General features: G+C 33.7%; 1 protein-coding gene across 34 annotated transcripts in view; it reads right to left on the bottom strand.

Moving 5' to 3' along the window:
• The window catches only part of abcc3 (ATP-binding cassette, sub-family C (CFTR/MRP), member 3), a 96,559-nt gene extending 82,506 nt beyond the window's left edge, over window positions 1–14,053 (bottom strand). For all 34 annotated transcript variants that reach the window (XR_015503662.1, XR_015503665.1, XR_015503664.1 and 31 more), the window contains exon 1: window positions 13,784–14,053. Coding sequence is in view for 5 of the 34 variants with exons in the window: in XM_087275518.1 (XP_087131644.1) it covers window positions 13,784–13,819 (36 nt within the window). In the remaining 29 variants the exon portion in view is untranslated. The remainder of the gene's footprint in view (window positions 1–13,783) is intronic.

Genomic DNA, 14,053 nt, shown 5'->3' with positions numbered 1-14,053 from the left:
ACCTGCCGACCGTATCTGTCCTGGGCTGACTTCAGCCATTAAGCACATTAAAGAGGCCGTTTTCTGCATTTCTCTGCCATTGATCCTCCGCCTGAGCTGGACTTTTACTTTGCACCGTAAACAATCATAATTAGGTTTTGCACGAATGAGCACTTTAAGCCTTCCGCTGACATTATTTGAACTGATTAGTTATAAAAATAAGACACTTATACTTACAAAAACATGATCGTTTTCTGTAAACTTTAGCTTTTTTATTATTATTAACAATACTACTAATACTACTACTAATAATAATAATAATAATAATATTATTATTATAATTATTATTATTATTATTATTATTATTATTATTATTATTGTTATTGTTATTATTATTATTATTGTTATTGTTATTATTATTATTATTATTATTATTATTATTATTATTATTATTATTATTATTATAACATCAACAATAATAATTATTGTGATTATACAACAACAGCTTATAATAACAATAACATAAAAATAATAATAGTAATTGTTATTATTGTTATTATTATTACTGTTATTATAGAACATAAATTAAAAATTTACAATTATAAAAAACACAATTATTACAATTATTAAAAAAATATTTTAAAAATAATAAACTTTTGTTTATTGTTATTATTATTATTAACAATAATAATCATAGTAATAATAATAATAATTATTATTATCATAGAAAATAAATAATAAAAAAGATCATCAACAGCAGCATATAATAACAATAATATATAATAATAATAATTATTATTATTATTATTAGTATTATTACTGTTGTTGTTATATTATAAAATAATAAAGATTATCAACAATAGCATATAATACCATAACATATAATAATAATAATAATGTATTTGTAATTATTATGAAAATAATAATAAAAATAATTAAAAACAGCATAATATTAATAACAATAATAATAATTGCTATTATTACTATTGTTATTATTATTATTAATAATATTTTATTGTTGTTTTTATTATTATTATCATCATCATCATCATTGTTATTATTATTATTATCTTTATTATTATTATTATTATTAGTATTTATTATTAATATAGAATATAAATAATAATGAAGATATGAACTGATCAGCTATAAAAACTGTTACAAAAACTGCTTATGACTGTTTATGTAAACTTTTGTTTATTATTATCAACAATATTATTAATAGTTATTATTATTATTATTATTATTATTATTATTATTATTATTATTATTATTATTATTATAGAAATAATAATAAAGATAATCATCAACAGCATGTAATAACAATAGCTAATAATAATAATAATAATTCATACAGAAACTTTCGTTTGGCTTAGTCCCTTTATTTATCAGGGGTTGCCATGGTGGAATGAACCAGCAACTATTCCAGCATGTTTTAGTGCCAGTGGATGCCCTTCCAGCCGCAACCCAGTACTGGGAAACAACCAACCAATTTTTTTCTTGCAAATGTTTGGGATAATGTATGTAAAGAGGTCTACTAATTATATAACATTGTTCTAGTGGATATTGTAATGAAATAAATCTTATATTGCGCCTTTCACACATGAAAATCCCTGTTGGGCTTCGCTGTGGGACAGTTTGGGTTGTTTTTCACACTGATGACCCACAGATCACATCTCAGCATCATAATCATAAGCAGAGTTCAAAACACAACAAATAATCAGCTGCTCTGCAATAATGTTGGTGACTCTCCAGCTTTGACAGATACTTCTGCTCCGATCCTAAAGCCTGAGACTGCTGGAAAACACTCATTCCAGTAGCGCAGCAAATGGTAGGAATTCAACACAGTGTCGGGATCCCGAAACGCAAGTGCGTCGAAACACTGCACCGAAGCATGATCCTAAACACGCAGGTCATGAGCCTGATGTGCTTTAAAACACCAGGTCACGCGACTAAAGCGATTCAAAGCATCAGAGACCTAGTGAATCTGCATTTGACTGACAGGGCTGGAACAAAAAAACAAGTTTGCATGTTCTCCCCGTGTTGGCGTGGGTTTCCTCCAGGTGCTCCGGTTTCCCTCACAGTCCAAACACATGCGCTATAGGGGAACTGATTAACTAAATTGGTCGGGGTGTATGAGTGTGTGTGTGTGTGTGTGAATGGGTGTTTCCCAGTACTGGGTTGCAGCTGGAAGGGCAGCCGCTGTGTAAAACATATGTTGGCATAGTTGGCAGTTCATTCCGCTGTGGCGAGCAAAAGTCTGTTAATAACGCAGTAAAAGTCTTGCTTGTTTAGTAAAGTGTAAACTGCCCTACTGTAGGCGTTTGCCTGAATTGACCGCAGTGTTAATCGGGATTTATTCAAGCAGACATGCAACAAACTCAGAGCCAAAAGCAACGAATTCTGCAGATCACGAGACAATCCAGCAGGTCAGAGCAAAAACCTGAGAGAAACAAACCGAGGTCAGACGAGGACACGCGGTCACCTTACATGGCATCTCACACACTCGCCGGTTTAATTGCGTTACTGTAATATTGAGGATTAACCACTTTGCGCTGATGTGAAATTGGGACAGAGCGAATAATCCTGAGCTCCGTGTGTTCGAGTAACACACTTATTCATTCAGGTTTCAGCATCCGAATCTGTTTAATACTGCCGTGCAAAGGCTAACAATGAGTTACTGATGTTTTGAATGACCAATTTTGCAAGCAATATTCAGAAATAGGTACAATGTCAAGAAAGACTCGAGAGAATTAATTAGTATTTTATTATCTTATGCAAAAAACAATGTATATATGTCACTCATTCCTTCGGCTTAGTCTCTTACTTATCAGGGGCCACCACAGTGGAATGAACCGCCAACTATTCCATCATATGTTTTACGCAGCGGATGCCCTTCCAGCTGCAACCCAGTCCTGGGAAACACCCATACACACTTAGTTTCCCCCACTGCACTGCGTCCACGGAAACTGTTCATTAGCTATTTTCCTCATTTCAGTTCAGTGGTTTTCTGGGCACTCGATGCATGCATTAGATTCAGTGCAATCACCGCAGGCGAGCTGCATCCCACTGCAAAATCACTGAAAACAACATTTTCATCCTGGCAGCAATGATCTGTGATTGAAACAGCTGATTTCCAGGAGATTTCTCCAGCTGCTGAATGAACGAAGGCATCTGAGGACGCGAGCGGTGTGTGAATCGCTGCATGTAGAGCAAGCGGGGGAAATGGAGGAATAAAATGAGCGCGAGAGAAATGTTTAACGCATCAGTGATTTTCTATGAGGAGCACAGACATATACAGCCGACGGTGACCTCAGATGAACCCCGGACTTACAGCAGTCTGAGACAACAGCTGAACACAGAGGGATTACACACACCTTATACTGCTAATATATGGTATGATTCAATTTAATTTATGATATAAGTTGATTTATTAGAGGTCACCACAGCAGAATGAACCACCAACTATTCCAGTATATGTTTTAGGTAGCAGATGCCATTCCAGCTGCAACCCAGTACTGGGAAACACCCATATATACTCATTCACACACACACACACACACACTACGGCCAATTTAGTAAATCAATTCCCCTATAGCGCATGTGTTTGGACAGTGGGGGAGCACTCGGAGGAAGCCCACACCAACACAGGGAGAACATGCAAACTCCACACAGACACAGAGACTGACCCAAACGGGACTCGAATCTGAGACCTTCTTGCTGTGAGCCCACAGTGCTGATCACTGAGCCACCGTGCCGCCCTATATAAGTTAATTCATTGATTTAATACATGTATTTATTAAAATGATGTAATTATGAAAGTGAATTGTTTGTTGCAGAAGCATGTGGAAAAATATAAGAGGGTATACAATAGGATATTGCATATTCATTTATTTATGCATACATGAATACATAATTATATTTAATGCAAATTAATATTGACTTTTGCAATACTTATTGGGCGCTATAGTTTTAAAATGCATTATTTTGATCAGCTATTTATGACAGATGATCACTCGAGGTCCTAAAGAGACGTCAGTTTGATGGATTAAGTGAAATATAGAGACTCAATTTAATTATTTATTTAATTATTATTATTATTATTATTATTAATATTCATTCATTCATTCTCTTTTCAGCTTAGTCCCTTTATTAATCCGGGGTCACCCCAGCGGAATGAACCGCTAATTATTATTAATATAAATATTATTATTATTATTAATATTATTATCAATTTTATTATGATTATTTAATAATTACTAATATTATTTTTCTCTGTTTTCCTGCTGCTATTTAGACCTTTTGGAATCATATTAAGATTGTTTTACTATTGTTACTTGGCATTTGGTATCTTCAATTCAAGCATATCACGATTTTCTTTATTATTATTAAATGTCTTATTTTATTTTATTTTTATTATTCCAATTGCTAAGCTGCTTTACAAATTAGTTTTACCAATAAAAAAGGTGTGCTTAATTTGCATTGCTTACTATGATCCCGCAGTTTAAAAACTGGCTTTAAATGAGTGTAACTGTATTAAACTGGCGTCACTGTGGCGCAGTGGGTAGCACAATTGCCTCACAGCAAGAAGGTCCCTGGTTCGAGTCCCGGCTGGTTCAATTGGCGTTTCTGAGTTTGCATGTTCTCCCCGTGTTGGCGTGGGTTTCCTCCGGTTGCTCCGGTTTCCCCCACAGTCCGAACACATGCGCTATAGGGACTAAATTGGCCATAGTGTATGAGTGTGTGTGTGTGAATGAGTGTGTGTGGGTGTTTCTCAGTACTGGGTTGCAGCTAGAAGAGCATCCCCTGTGTAAAACATATGCTGGAATAGTCTGCGGTTCATTCCGCTGTGGAGAACCCTGATGAATAAAGGGACTAAGCAGAAAAGAAAATGAATGAATGAACTATATTAAACCTGAGCATTAATCAGACAGTGTTTATACAGTGTTTCTGTTGGACATCATGTTTCTGTAAATGCAGAATAATTTCACAACACCAGCCTCAGGCTTCCTCTGTCTGAAACACATCGCTTCAACAGCAGGAAACCTCATAATTTAATATATGAGGGAAACAGAACACAAGTCAGACTATCTGGAGATGTTCAGTACATTTAGATTTGGCCTTCTAACACAAACATGGTCAGATCGTTATTGCTGTGTTAACACTTTGTGTTTATGCACTCTATCTGTTCATTTAGAATCGTAACCCATGTTAAAATGCATTATAATATTCACCTGTGCAGTGTTTTAATGCATTATATGAGCAGTATTGGTTGTAAATAAACGTGCAGTATTGGTTGTAATACTGAAAATATATAATAATGCAATACAATTGCAGCTGATATCATGTAATACAGTGTGATGTGTATCAAGTTGCACAATAAATCTGTTTATTATTGTCATTATTGTGTGCATGTGGGAAAGGGTGTAAACATTCATTAATTTTCCTTTGGTAAAGTCTCTATATCAGAGGTTGCCACAGTGGAATGAACTGCCAAGCATTCCAGCATTTGTTTCACACAGTGGATGCACTTACAGCTGCAACCCAGTACTGGAAAACACCCATACACATTCATTCACACACACACACACTCGTATACTATGGCGAATTTAGTTAATCAATTCCACTGTAGCGGATATGTTTGGACTGTGCAGAAACATGCAAACTCCACACAAAAAGCAGCCAGGACTCGAACCATTGACCTTCTTGCTGTGAGGTCACAGTGCTAATCACTGCGCCACCATGCCACCTGGGTGAAACTATGGTTAATTCTCTCATATTGACCTTATATGACTTAAAAATATTTGATTAACGCTGTTTAACGAGTTATAATTAAGCCCACACAGAAGCAGAAAACTGCAGATTTGTTAACCCATCATTCAGTCTATTTATTTATTTATTCATTCATTCATTCATTTTCTTTTCAGCTTAGTCCCTTTTGTCATCAGGGGTCACCACAGCAGAATGAACCGCCAACTATTGCAGCATATAATTTACACAGCAGATGCCCTTCCAGCTGCAACCCATCACTGGGAAATTGTATTTATATATATATATATATATATATATATATATATATATATATATATATATATATATATATATATATATATATATTTTTTTTTTTTTTTTTTTTTTTATACATTATGTATTTATGTAAACGTGTAAATATATTTATTCCATTTTCTATATTCCTTTCAGTAATATTTTTGAATAATATGTAAATGTTTAGATGATTTATGTACAAAAACCATTTGTAAAGTGATACTTTCTGCCTTTTAGTAGATATAATATTATACTTCCTGAAGCTTTTATTTATGAAACAAGTGGTTCCAGGTGGATTTACATTGTAAACCTTAAATAAAAGTTAAGAAGTTATTTATTTATTTATTATAATTTTATTTACATATTTTGTTTCAATACTTGCAAATTTATTTAACGTAAATTTAACTCACAATTAAAAAATGCACAAAAATAGCCAAGAAAACGCCTGGCCATGATTAAAATGAACATAGAAACATATAACAATAACATATATTAATTTTGTTATATATTGGAGGATAAAATACTGTTTTCGAAGGTCCCTATAGTGTCATTTGCCATAATTTTTAATATATTGCATAACTAAAATTATCATATTTACCTTTTCTGTGAAACAAAACAAGAACACAGAGGTTTCAGTAGCATAAATGAATGACACGTTTAATAGATGAAGCCTACAGACATTGCTTTTTGCCACTTAATTAAAACAAATTAAAAGCTGCTTTCATTCTAGCTGAAATAAAACAAATAAGACTTTATTATAGGAAAAAATATAATAGGAAATTCCTTAATATGTTAGTACTTTTCTCGAGGGTCCCTATGCTGTTAGTTGTCATTTAGAACAGTGGTTCTCAAACTTTTTTCATCAAGTACCACCTCAGTAAAAAATTGTCTCTCCAAGTACCACCAAAATGAGCAGTATTGAAATATAGTAACGTAGTAGGCCCAGTAAAGCAGCTACAACTCTGCACATTTAAAAACACGTGGCAGATTACCTCAGAAATATAGACTATATGTCATATATGGCATAATATATACATAATTTTTAGTAAATTTTGAAATATATGTAGGATGTACATGACATATTTCATTCCTCCGTGTACCACTAGAAGGAAGCCCGCGTACCACTAGTGGTACACGTACCACAGTTTGAGAACCACTGATTTAGAAAATATTGCATGACTTAAATGATCATATTTAGCTATTCTGTGAAACAAAACAAAGCCGCAGCAGCATAAACGAATAACACTTTTCACAGATGCATACTAAAAACATTGCTTTTTGCCATCACGTGTCCTGTTTTGACCCAGGACTCAAGACTGAAAAGTGCAGTGTTTGCGTTTCTTCTTAACCTACATGTATCTGAGCGTCTGTAACACTGACCGAAAGCCCCTCGGAGACTCAAATGACCCCAGAATAAGCCTTCGCTGTGTCTGTCCCCATAACTAGGCCACGCACACGGACTCCATTACCTCAAATAAACCCGTAAACAACTGAAATTTCTCTCCAGATCCAGCGAGCCTGAATACACTCAGAGGTGAAGGCTGAAATGTCACAGCGTTTGCAGAAGAAGAAGCTGCTCATGTTCATAAAAACTGCACAACATCTTCCCTTATGTAGACCTGAACAAACACTAATAAAAAGACTGAGTCGTTTTGCTGAATCGGCTCTTTTGAACAGTTCAACGAATCATACCAATCGATTCACTTCTATGATCATGTGCTCTGTTTAATAATATTACTCTTATTTAATGCCGCTGTCTCAGTGTTGTTAATCAAAATAAAAGTGCTTGATAAATCACAATATTATTGTCTCTCAAACTAAAAAGTCAGCTCTGAAATGGCTCAAAGAGTATATATTCGAATCTTTTACGGTTTTACATCAACACAATCAATATATCTCATTTGCATAATCCCGCCTGCTCTTAAAATATGAAGGCCAATCAGAAAAGAGTTGGCTTATAGCAGAAGCAGCTCATGTTCATAAAAAACTGCACAACATTCTCTTTGTAGACCTGAACAAACACTAATAAAAACACTGAGTCATTTTGCTGAATCAGCTCTTTTGAACAGTTCGCTAAAGCAGATCATAACAATTGATTCACTTCTACGATCTTGTGTTTAATAATATTCCTCTTATTTAACGTAGCTGTACACACTCTCAAAGCTGTTGATCAAAACAGTGCTTGATAAAGATATTAGCGTCTGTCAAAAGAGTTACTGATGCACTTCAACACAATCAATATATCTAATTTGCATAATCCCGCCTGCCTACTATGAAGGCCAATCAAAACAGACTTGGCCAATCAGAGCAGAGTTGGCTTATGAAAGGGAGGGGTTTGCAACATTAAGCATTGAATTCATTCAAATGATTGGTTCAAATCATATTGAAATCATTACAAATTTAATAATTAATAATAAAAATTATCGCTTAGATGCACTTAAGCATGATGTAGGAGACTCCAGCATAATATTAGGATATTTTTAAATACCAGATGACCTTTAACATAATTAAAATAAACTGTAATTAACATGCATGTATACTGTGATGTCATTCAGATTAGTTTCAGAAAGTCTAAACGCATGTACGGATCGATTTACATTAAACTGCCATGCTAAACTTGATATAATTCACTCTTCTGTGGTTTATAGTTTGATTAAAACAGCTGCTAATGATACGATGCATTTCTTTAAAACATTCCAGGTTTTATTCGTCATTTTAATCTGCTGTTTTGGCTATTAAAGTCAGTGTTCAGACTTCTGATTCAATTCTGTCCTCTGAATCAAAAAAAAAAATTCAGTTCTTATGAGTCGCTGAGCTGTCGACTCTCTCGAACTCTGAACTGATTCAATCTAAAGATTTGTAATTTTTCATTCATGAACATAAATCATAAATGTGATCCAACATGGATGAAGAATAATTAGAATTTGTGTACATCATCATATATACAGGGTTTCTGCAGGTTCCACCGAGTTAAATTTAAGACTTTTAAAGACATTTTAAGACCATTATGAATTAAATTTTAGACTCATAAAAGAATAAAGGCTAAAGAATTTTTTTTTATTTTAATTTGACCTTTAAAAAATTATTAATATTTACACATTTAATAATACAATAATAGCTTAATAATAAACAATTAAAATATTTTAGATATTACTTCTTAGTTAAAATTTTTTTAATATTGTGTAAAAACAAGCAAGCAATACTTCTTGTATCCATACACTTTTTCCAACATAAACTTTCTTTAAAAAAAATAATAAACAAATGTTTTAAAAGTTTTAAAAACTATAATAAGCTAAATCTATGCAGAACAATCTGTCCAGGTTGGTGTCCTCAGCAGAACACATGGACAACTTTTAAACAAATGTTATTGTAAGGAAAATAAATAAACCATTATGATAAATAGAGTTAAAAATGGCCTTTTTAAATAAAAAGTTTAAAGTTTTGTTGAGATGATTGTTGGTGATTGTATGGGTTTTGGCCAGATTGGTTAGCAATACATGAATCCAGAAAAATTAAGACCTGTTTAAAAAAGATTTAAGACCTACAACACAATATTTCAGTATATTTAAGACAATTTAAATTTGGATTTTGAGATTTAAGACATTTTAGGACTTTTTAAGACCCTGCAGAAACCCTGTATATATGATTATGTTACATGATCATGTTATAAGCTCAAAAAAATTGTATATAACTGTTTTATTAGTTTATTTTAATTATTGAGATATTTGAACTGCTCTTTGTGAACGAACATTTAAACTGTTCAGTATATCCGAACTGATAATAAACTGTAAAACTGTAATATTTCTTTTTTCTTAGTTTTATTAATAGTCAGTCCTTAACAGTGTTGGGTAAAAAAGGTTAGATTTTACAATCTTAATCCTATCTTAATCTTTTTTTAAATGTTAAATAAATATAACACATATCGATCAATCAATTCCCTCAACTTTCTCTCGCTCTTGTAAACTAGAATCACTGAGATTTGAACAGGTCAGTCGACTAATTTGTGAACGATGTCGATTCATTCAAGTGATCAAACTCATCAAAACAATTCACTGACAATTGCAAATATCAACTAACATGTTTTTATCCCACAAAACAGTGAATTTCAGCCCATATCTGCACCATATAAACTGTAAAACAGAACTAACTGTTCAAATAAACTTAGTTAATAAACTCTGTAGTTTTTTTTTAATTAGTCTTATTGTAATAGTCAGTCCTTGACAATGTTAGGTCAGATTTATTTATTGCAATCTTAATCCTATTTTACTCCCACATCGATTTTTCTTTAAGATATAATTAAGATTCCTAATATATTACTTTTTTACCAAACGCTGCTCCTCGAATTCAGTTATTTAATTTTCTTAACTTTCTCTCACTCATGTGAATCACTAAGGTTCGAACAGGTCAGTCGACTAGTTCATGCAATAGTATCTGGATGCAGCCTTGATTATGCAAGCTGAAACTGCAAGTCTCAGACTTGCAATGTCAGACACAATGCACTCAATAGAGCTGGTGAGAGGCGTGGTTAGGGGCGGGGGCAGGTGTGCGCATTAAAAAGCAATGCATGCAGCTCAGCTTGCAGGTCTGCATCCAGAGCCATCTCTATTCATGAATGATGTGCTGAAATGATTCATTAAAGTGATCAAACTCAAGATTGCTAATGGCAAAGTATCAAGAAGACAACTAGCATGTTTTTATTCCACAAAACAGTGAATCTCTGCCTACATCCACACACGAAAGGAGGACATTTGTGGATTTATTTGTGCATAAAGCACTTGCAATAGTAAGTTCAAGAGTCATTTTGCTCGTCATCATAACTCATTAGTGTAGTGAGAGTCAAGGAAACATAATGCATACTACTTCCACATTAGATAAAAAATATAGGCTTTAGATTCCTTCAAAACAACATCAGCACTGTTTGATTTGACAAATCTATATACAGTATACTGAAGTCAGAATTATTTGCCCCATTTGATTTTTTTCTTGTTTAAATATTTCCCAAATGATGTTTAACAGAGCAAGAAAACTTTCACAGTGTGTCTGATTATATTTTTTCGTCTTGTTTGTTTTATTTTGGCTGAAATAAAAGCAGGTGGTGACTAAAAACGATTTGGTGAGTCAAATCAATACAGTGATCAAACACATAAAAAATTATTGACGACATATGCAAATATCAACTAAAGCCAAGTAACATGTTTCATTCCATAAAACAGCAAATCTCCACGAAGATTCAAACAGGTCAGTCGAATAATTAGTGAACGATGTTGTAAAACACTTAATTAAAGTGATCAAACTCATAAAAGCGATTCATCGACAATTGCAAATATCAATTAACATGTTATTATTACGCCAAACAAAAGTTAATATTGATGGTTTTATTCGTGCCGTTTTGCGCGTCATTACCAGGGTCAGACTGAATCTGCGGACGTTTTTTGCTATTTCTGCGGAGAATTTTGGTAAAAATCTGTGGATTTCTGCTCAATTATTTTGGTAGTATCCTAACTAAAACCTTAATATGTGAAATAAAAACTAATATCTTTTTAACTTTTATTTAATGTTTAAAATGTAAATCCAATTACATTCACTTTATTTGGTAAACAAAGCAAGTCTCTCATATAATATATCGACTTAAAGACAGAAAATATTACTGTACAAACTGCATTGTACATAAATCAGATGAACTTTCTTATATTAGTCAAACTGTGCATGTCCAAATAAACATAATACATACTTCTACATTAGATGAAGAAGATATGCTTAATATTACTAACACATAAATACTTTTTATCCAACACCGCTCCTCGAATACAATTATAACTTTTTCTCAAATTCCTCGTATTCTTGTGAACTCAAATCACCAAGAACAGGTCAGTCGACTCATTCCTGACGGATTTTGTGAATCGATTCATCAAAATGATCAAACTCATAAAAATGATTCATCAACAAATCACAAATATCCCACAAGACAACAAACCTCCACATATATTCACACTGCACATGCTGTAAAACAGGAGTAACTGTTCAGATAAACTCAAAAGATAATACATTACAATCTTAATCTTATTTAAAATGCTAAATAAACATACACACCGATTATCCCCAACTTTCTCCTGTTCTTCTGAACTCGAATCACTGAGATTCGAACCGGACAATCGACTAATTCGTGAAGGATGTGGTGAATCGACTCATCAAAGTGATCAAACTCATAAAAACTATTCATTAACAATTGCAAATATCAAAAAACATGTTTTTATTCCATAAAACAGCGAATGAAAAGTTGATATTCATGGAGTATTTGCTCATTAACTATAATAGTAAGTTCGAGAGCCGTTTTGCATGTCATGATGACTCACAAATGTAGTGGAAATCAAAATAAACACAAGACATACTTCTACATTAGATGAAGAAGCTAGGCTTAAGATTCCTAATACATGTAAATGTTTTACCCATCACTGTTTCAACAATACAGATACTTGATTTGATCTCAAATCACCAAGATTCAAACAGGTCAGTCGACTAATTTGTGAAGGATGTGGTGAATCGATTCAAAAGTGATCAAACTCATAAAAATGATTCATCAACAATCACAAATACCAACTAACATGTTTTTATCCCACAAGACAACAAATCTCCACATATATTCACACTGCACATGCTGTAAAACAGGACCAACTGTTCAAATAAACTCAAAAGGTAATATATTACAATCTTAATCTTATTTAAAATGCTAAATTAACATACACACCGATTATCCTTAACTTTCTCCTGTTCTTCTGAACTCGAATCACTGAGATTCGAACAGGTCAGTTGACTAATTCGTGAAGGATGTTGTGAATCGACTCATCAAAGTGATCAAACTCATAAAAACTATAAATTAACAATTGTAAATATCAAAAAACATGTTTTTATTCCACAAAACAGCGAATGAAAAGTTGATATTCATGGAGCATTTGCGCATTAACTATAATAGTAAGTTCGAGAGCCGTTTTGCATGTCATGATGACTCACAAATGTAGTGGAAATCAAAATAAACACAAGACATACTTCTACATTAGATGAAGAAGCTAGGCTTAAGATTCTTAATACATGTAAATGTTTTACCCATCACTGTTTCAACAATACAGATACTTGATTTGATCTCAAATCACCAAGATTCAAACAGGTCAGTCGACTAATTTGTGAAGGATGTGGTGAATCGATTCAAAAGTGATCAAACTCATAAAAATGATTCATCAACAATCACAAATTCCAACTAACATGTTTTTATCCCAGAAGACAACAAATCTCCACATATATTCACACTGCACATGCTGTAATACAGGACCAACTGTTCAAATAAACTCAAAAGGTAATATATACAATCTTAATCGTATTTAAAATGCTAAATAAACATACACACCGATTATCCTCAACTTTCTCCTGTTCTTCTGAACTCGAATCACTGAGATTCGAACAGGTCAGTCGACCAATTAGTGAACGATGTGGTGAATCGGTTCATTAGTTATCAAACCCCATGAAGACTTACGACAATCAAAAAATACCAACTAAAGCCAACTAACATGTTTTAATCTACAAAGCAGCGAATCTCCGCCTATATCCGCACAGCAAAAGTTGACAATATTCGCGCATTAACTACTTGCAACAGTAAGTTCGAGAGCCGTTTAGCACCTCATGACTCGCTAGTGCAGTGAGAGTGAATGAAACAGAACCATAATGATCCATATTAATGTTGAGGGAGCAGCTGTGGAGCTGTACTCACCCAGAAGGGTTTGTCGGGGCCGCAGAGGTGCTCCATCGCCCGGCGCGGCTCTTCTTCAGGCGGGGAGGATGTGGCGGCGGCTCGCTGCTGCTGCGGAGCTTTTCTTCGTCTTCTTCTTCACACACACGATCATGGACCAAACACACACACTGCATCGACGGATGGAGGATAATCTGTTATTAGTTGAGCTCCAGGTTCCTAACCCTCCTCCCACGGGAGCGCGGATGACGTGTACGGCTACTTACTTTCCCTCGGTACAGTCTACACACC

This window comes from Danio rerio, chromosome 12 (assembly GCF_052040795.2).
Source record: "Danio rerio strain M-AB ecotype USA chromosome 12, GRCz13ab, whole genome shotgun sequence".
NCBI lineage: Eukaryota > Metazoa > Chordata > Actinopteri > Cypriniformes > Danionidae > Danio > Danio rerio.
This window is presented reverse-complemented; position numbering and strand designations above follow the sequence as displayed.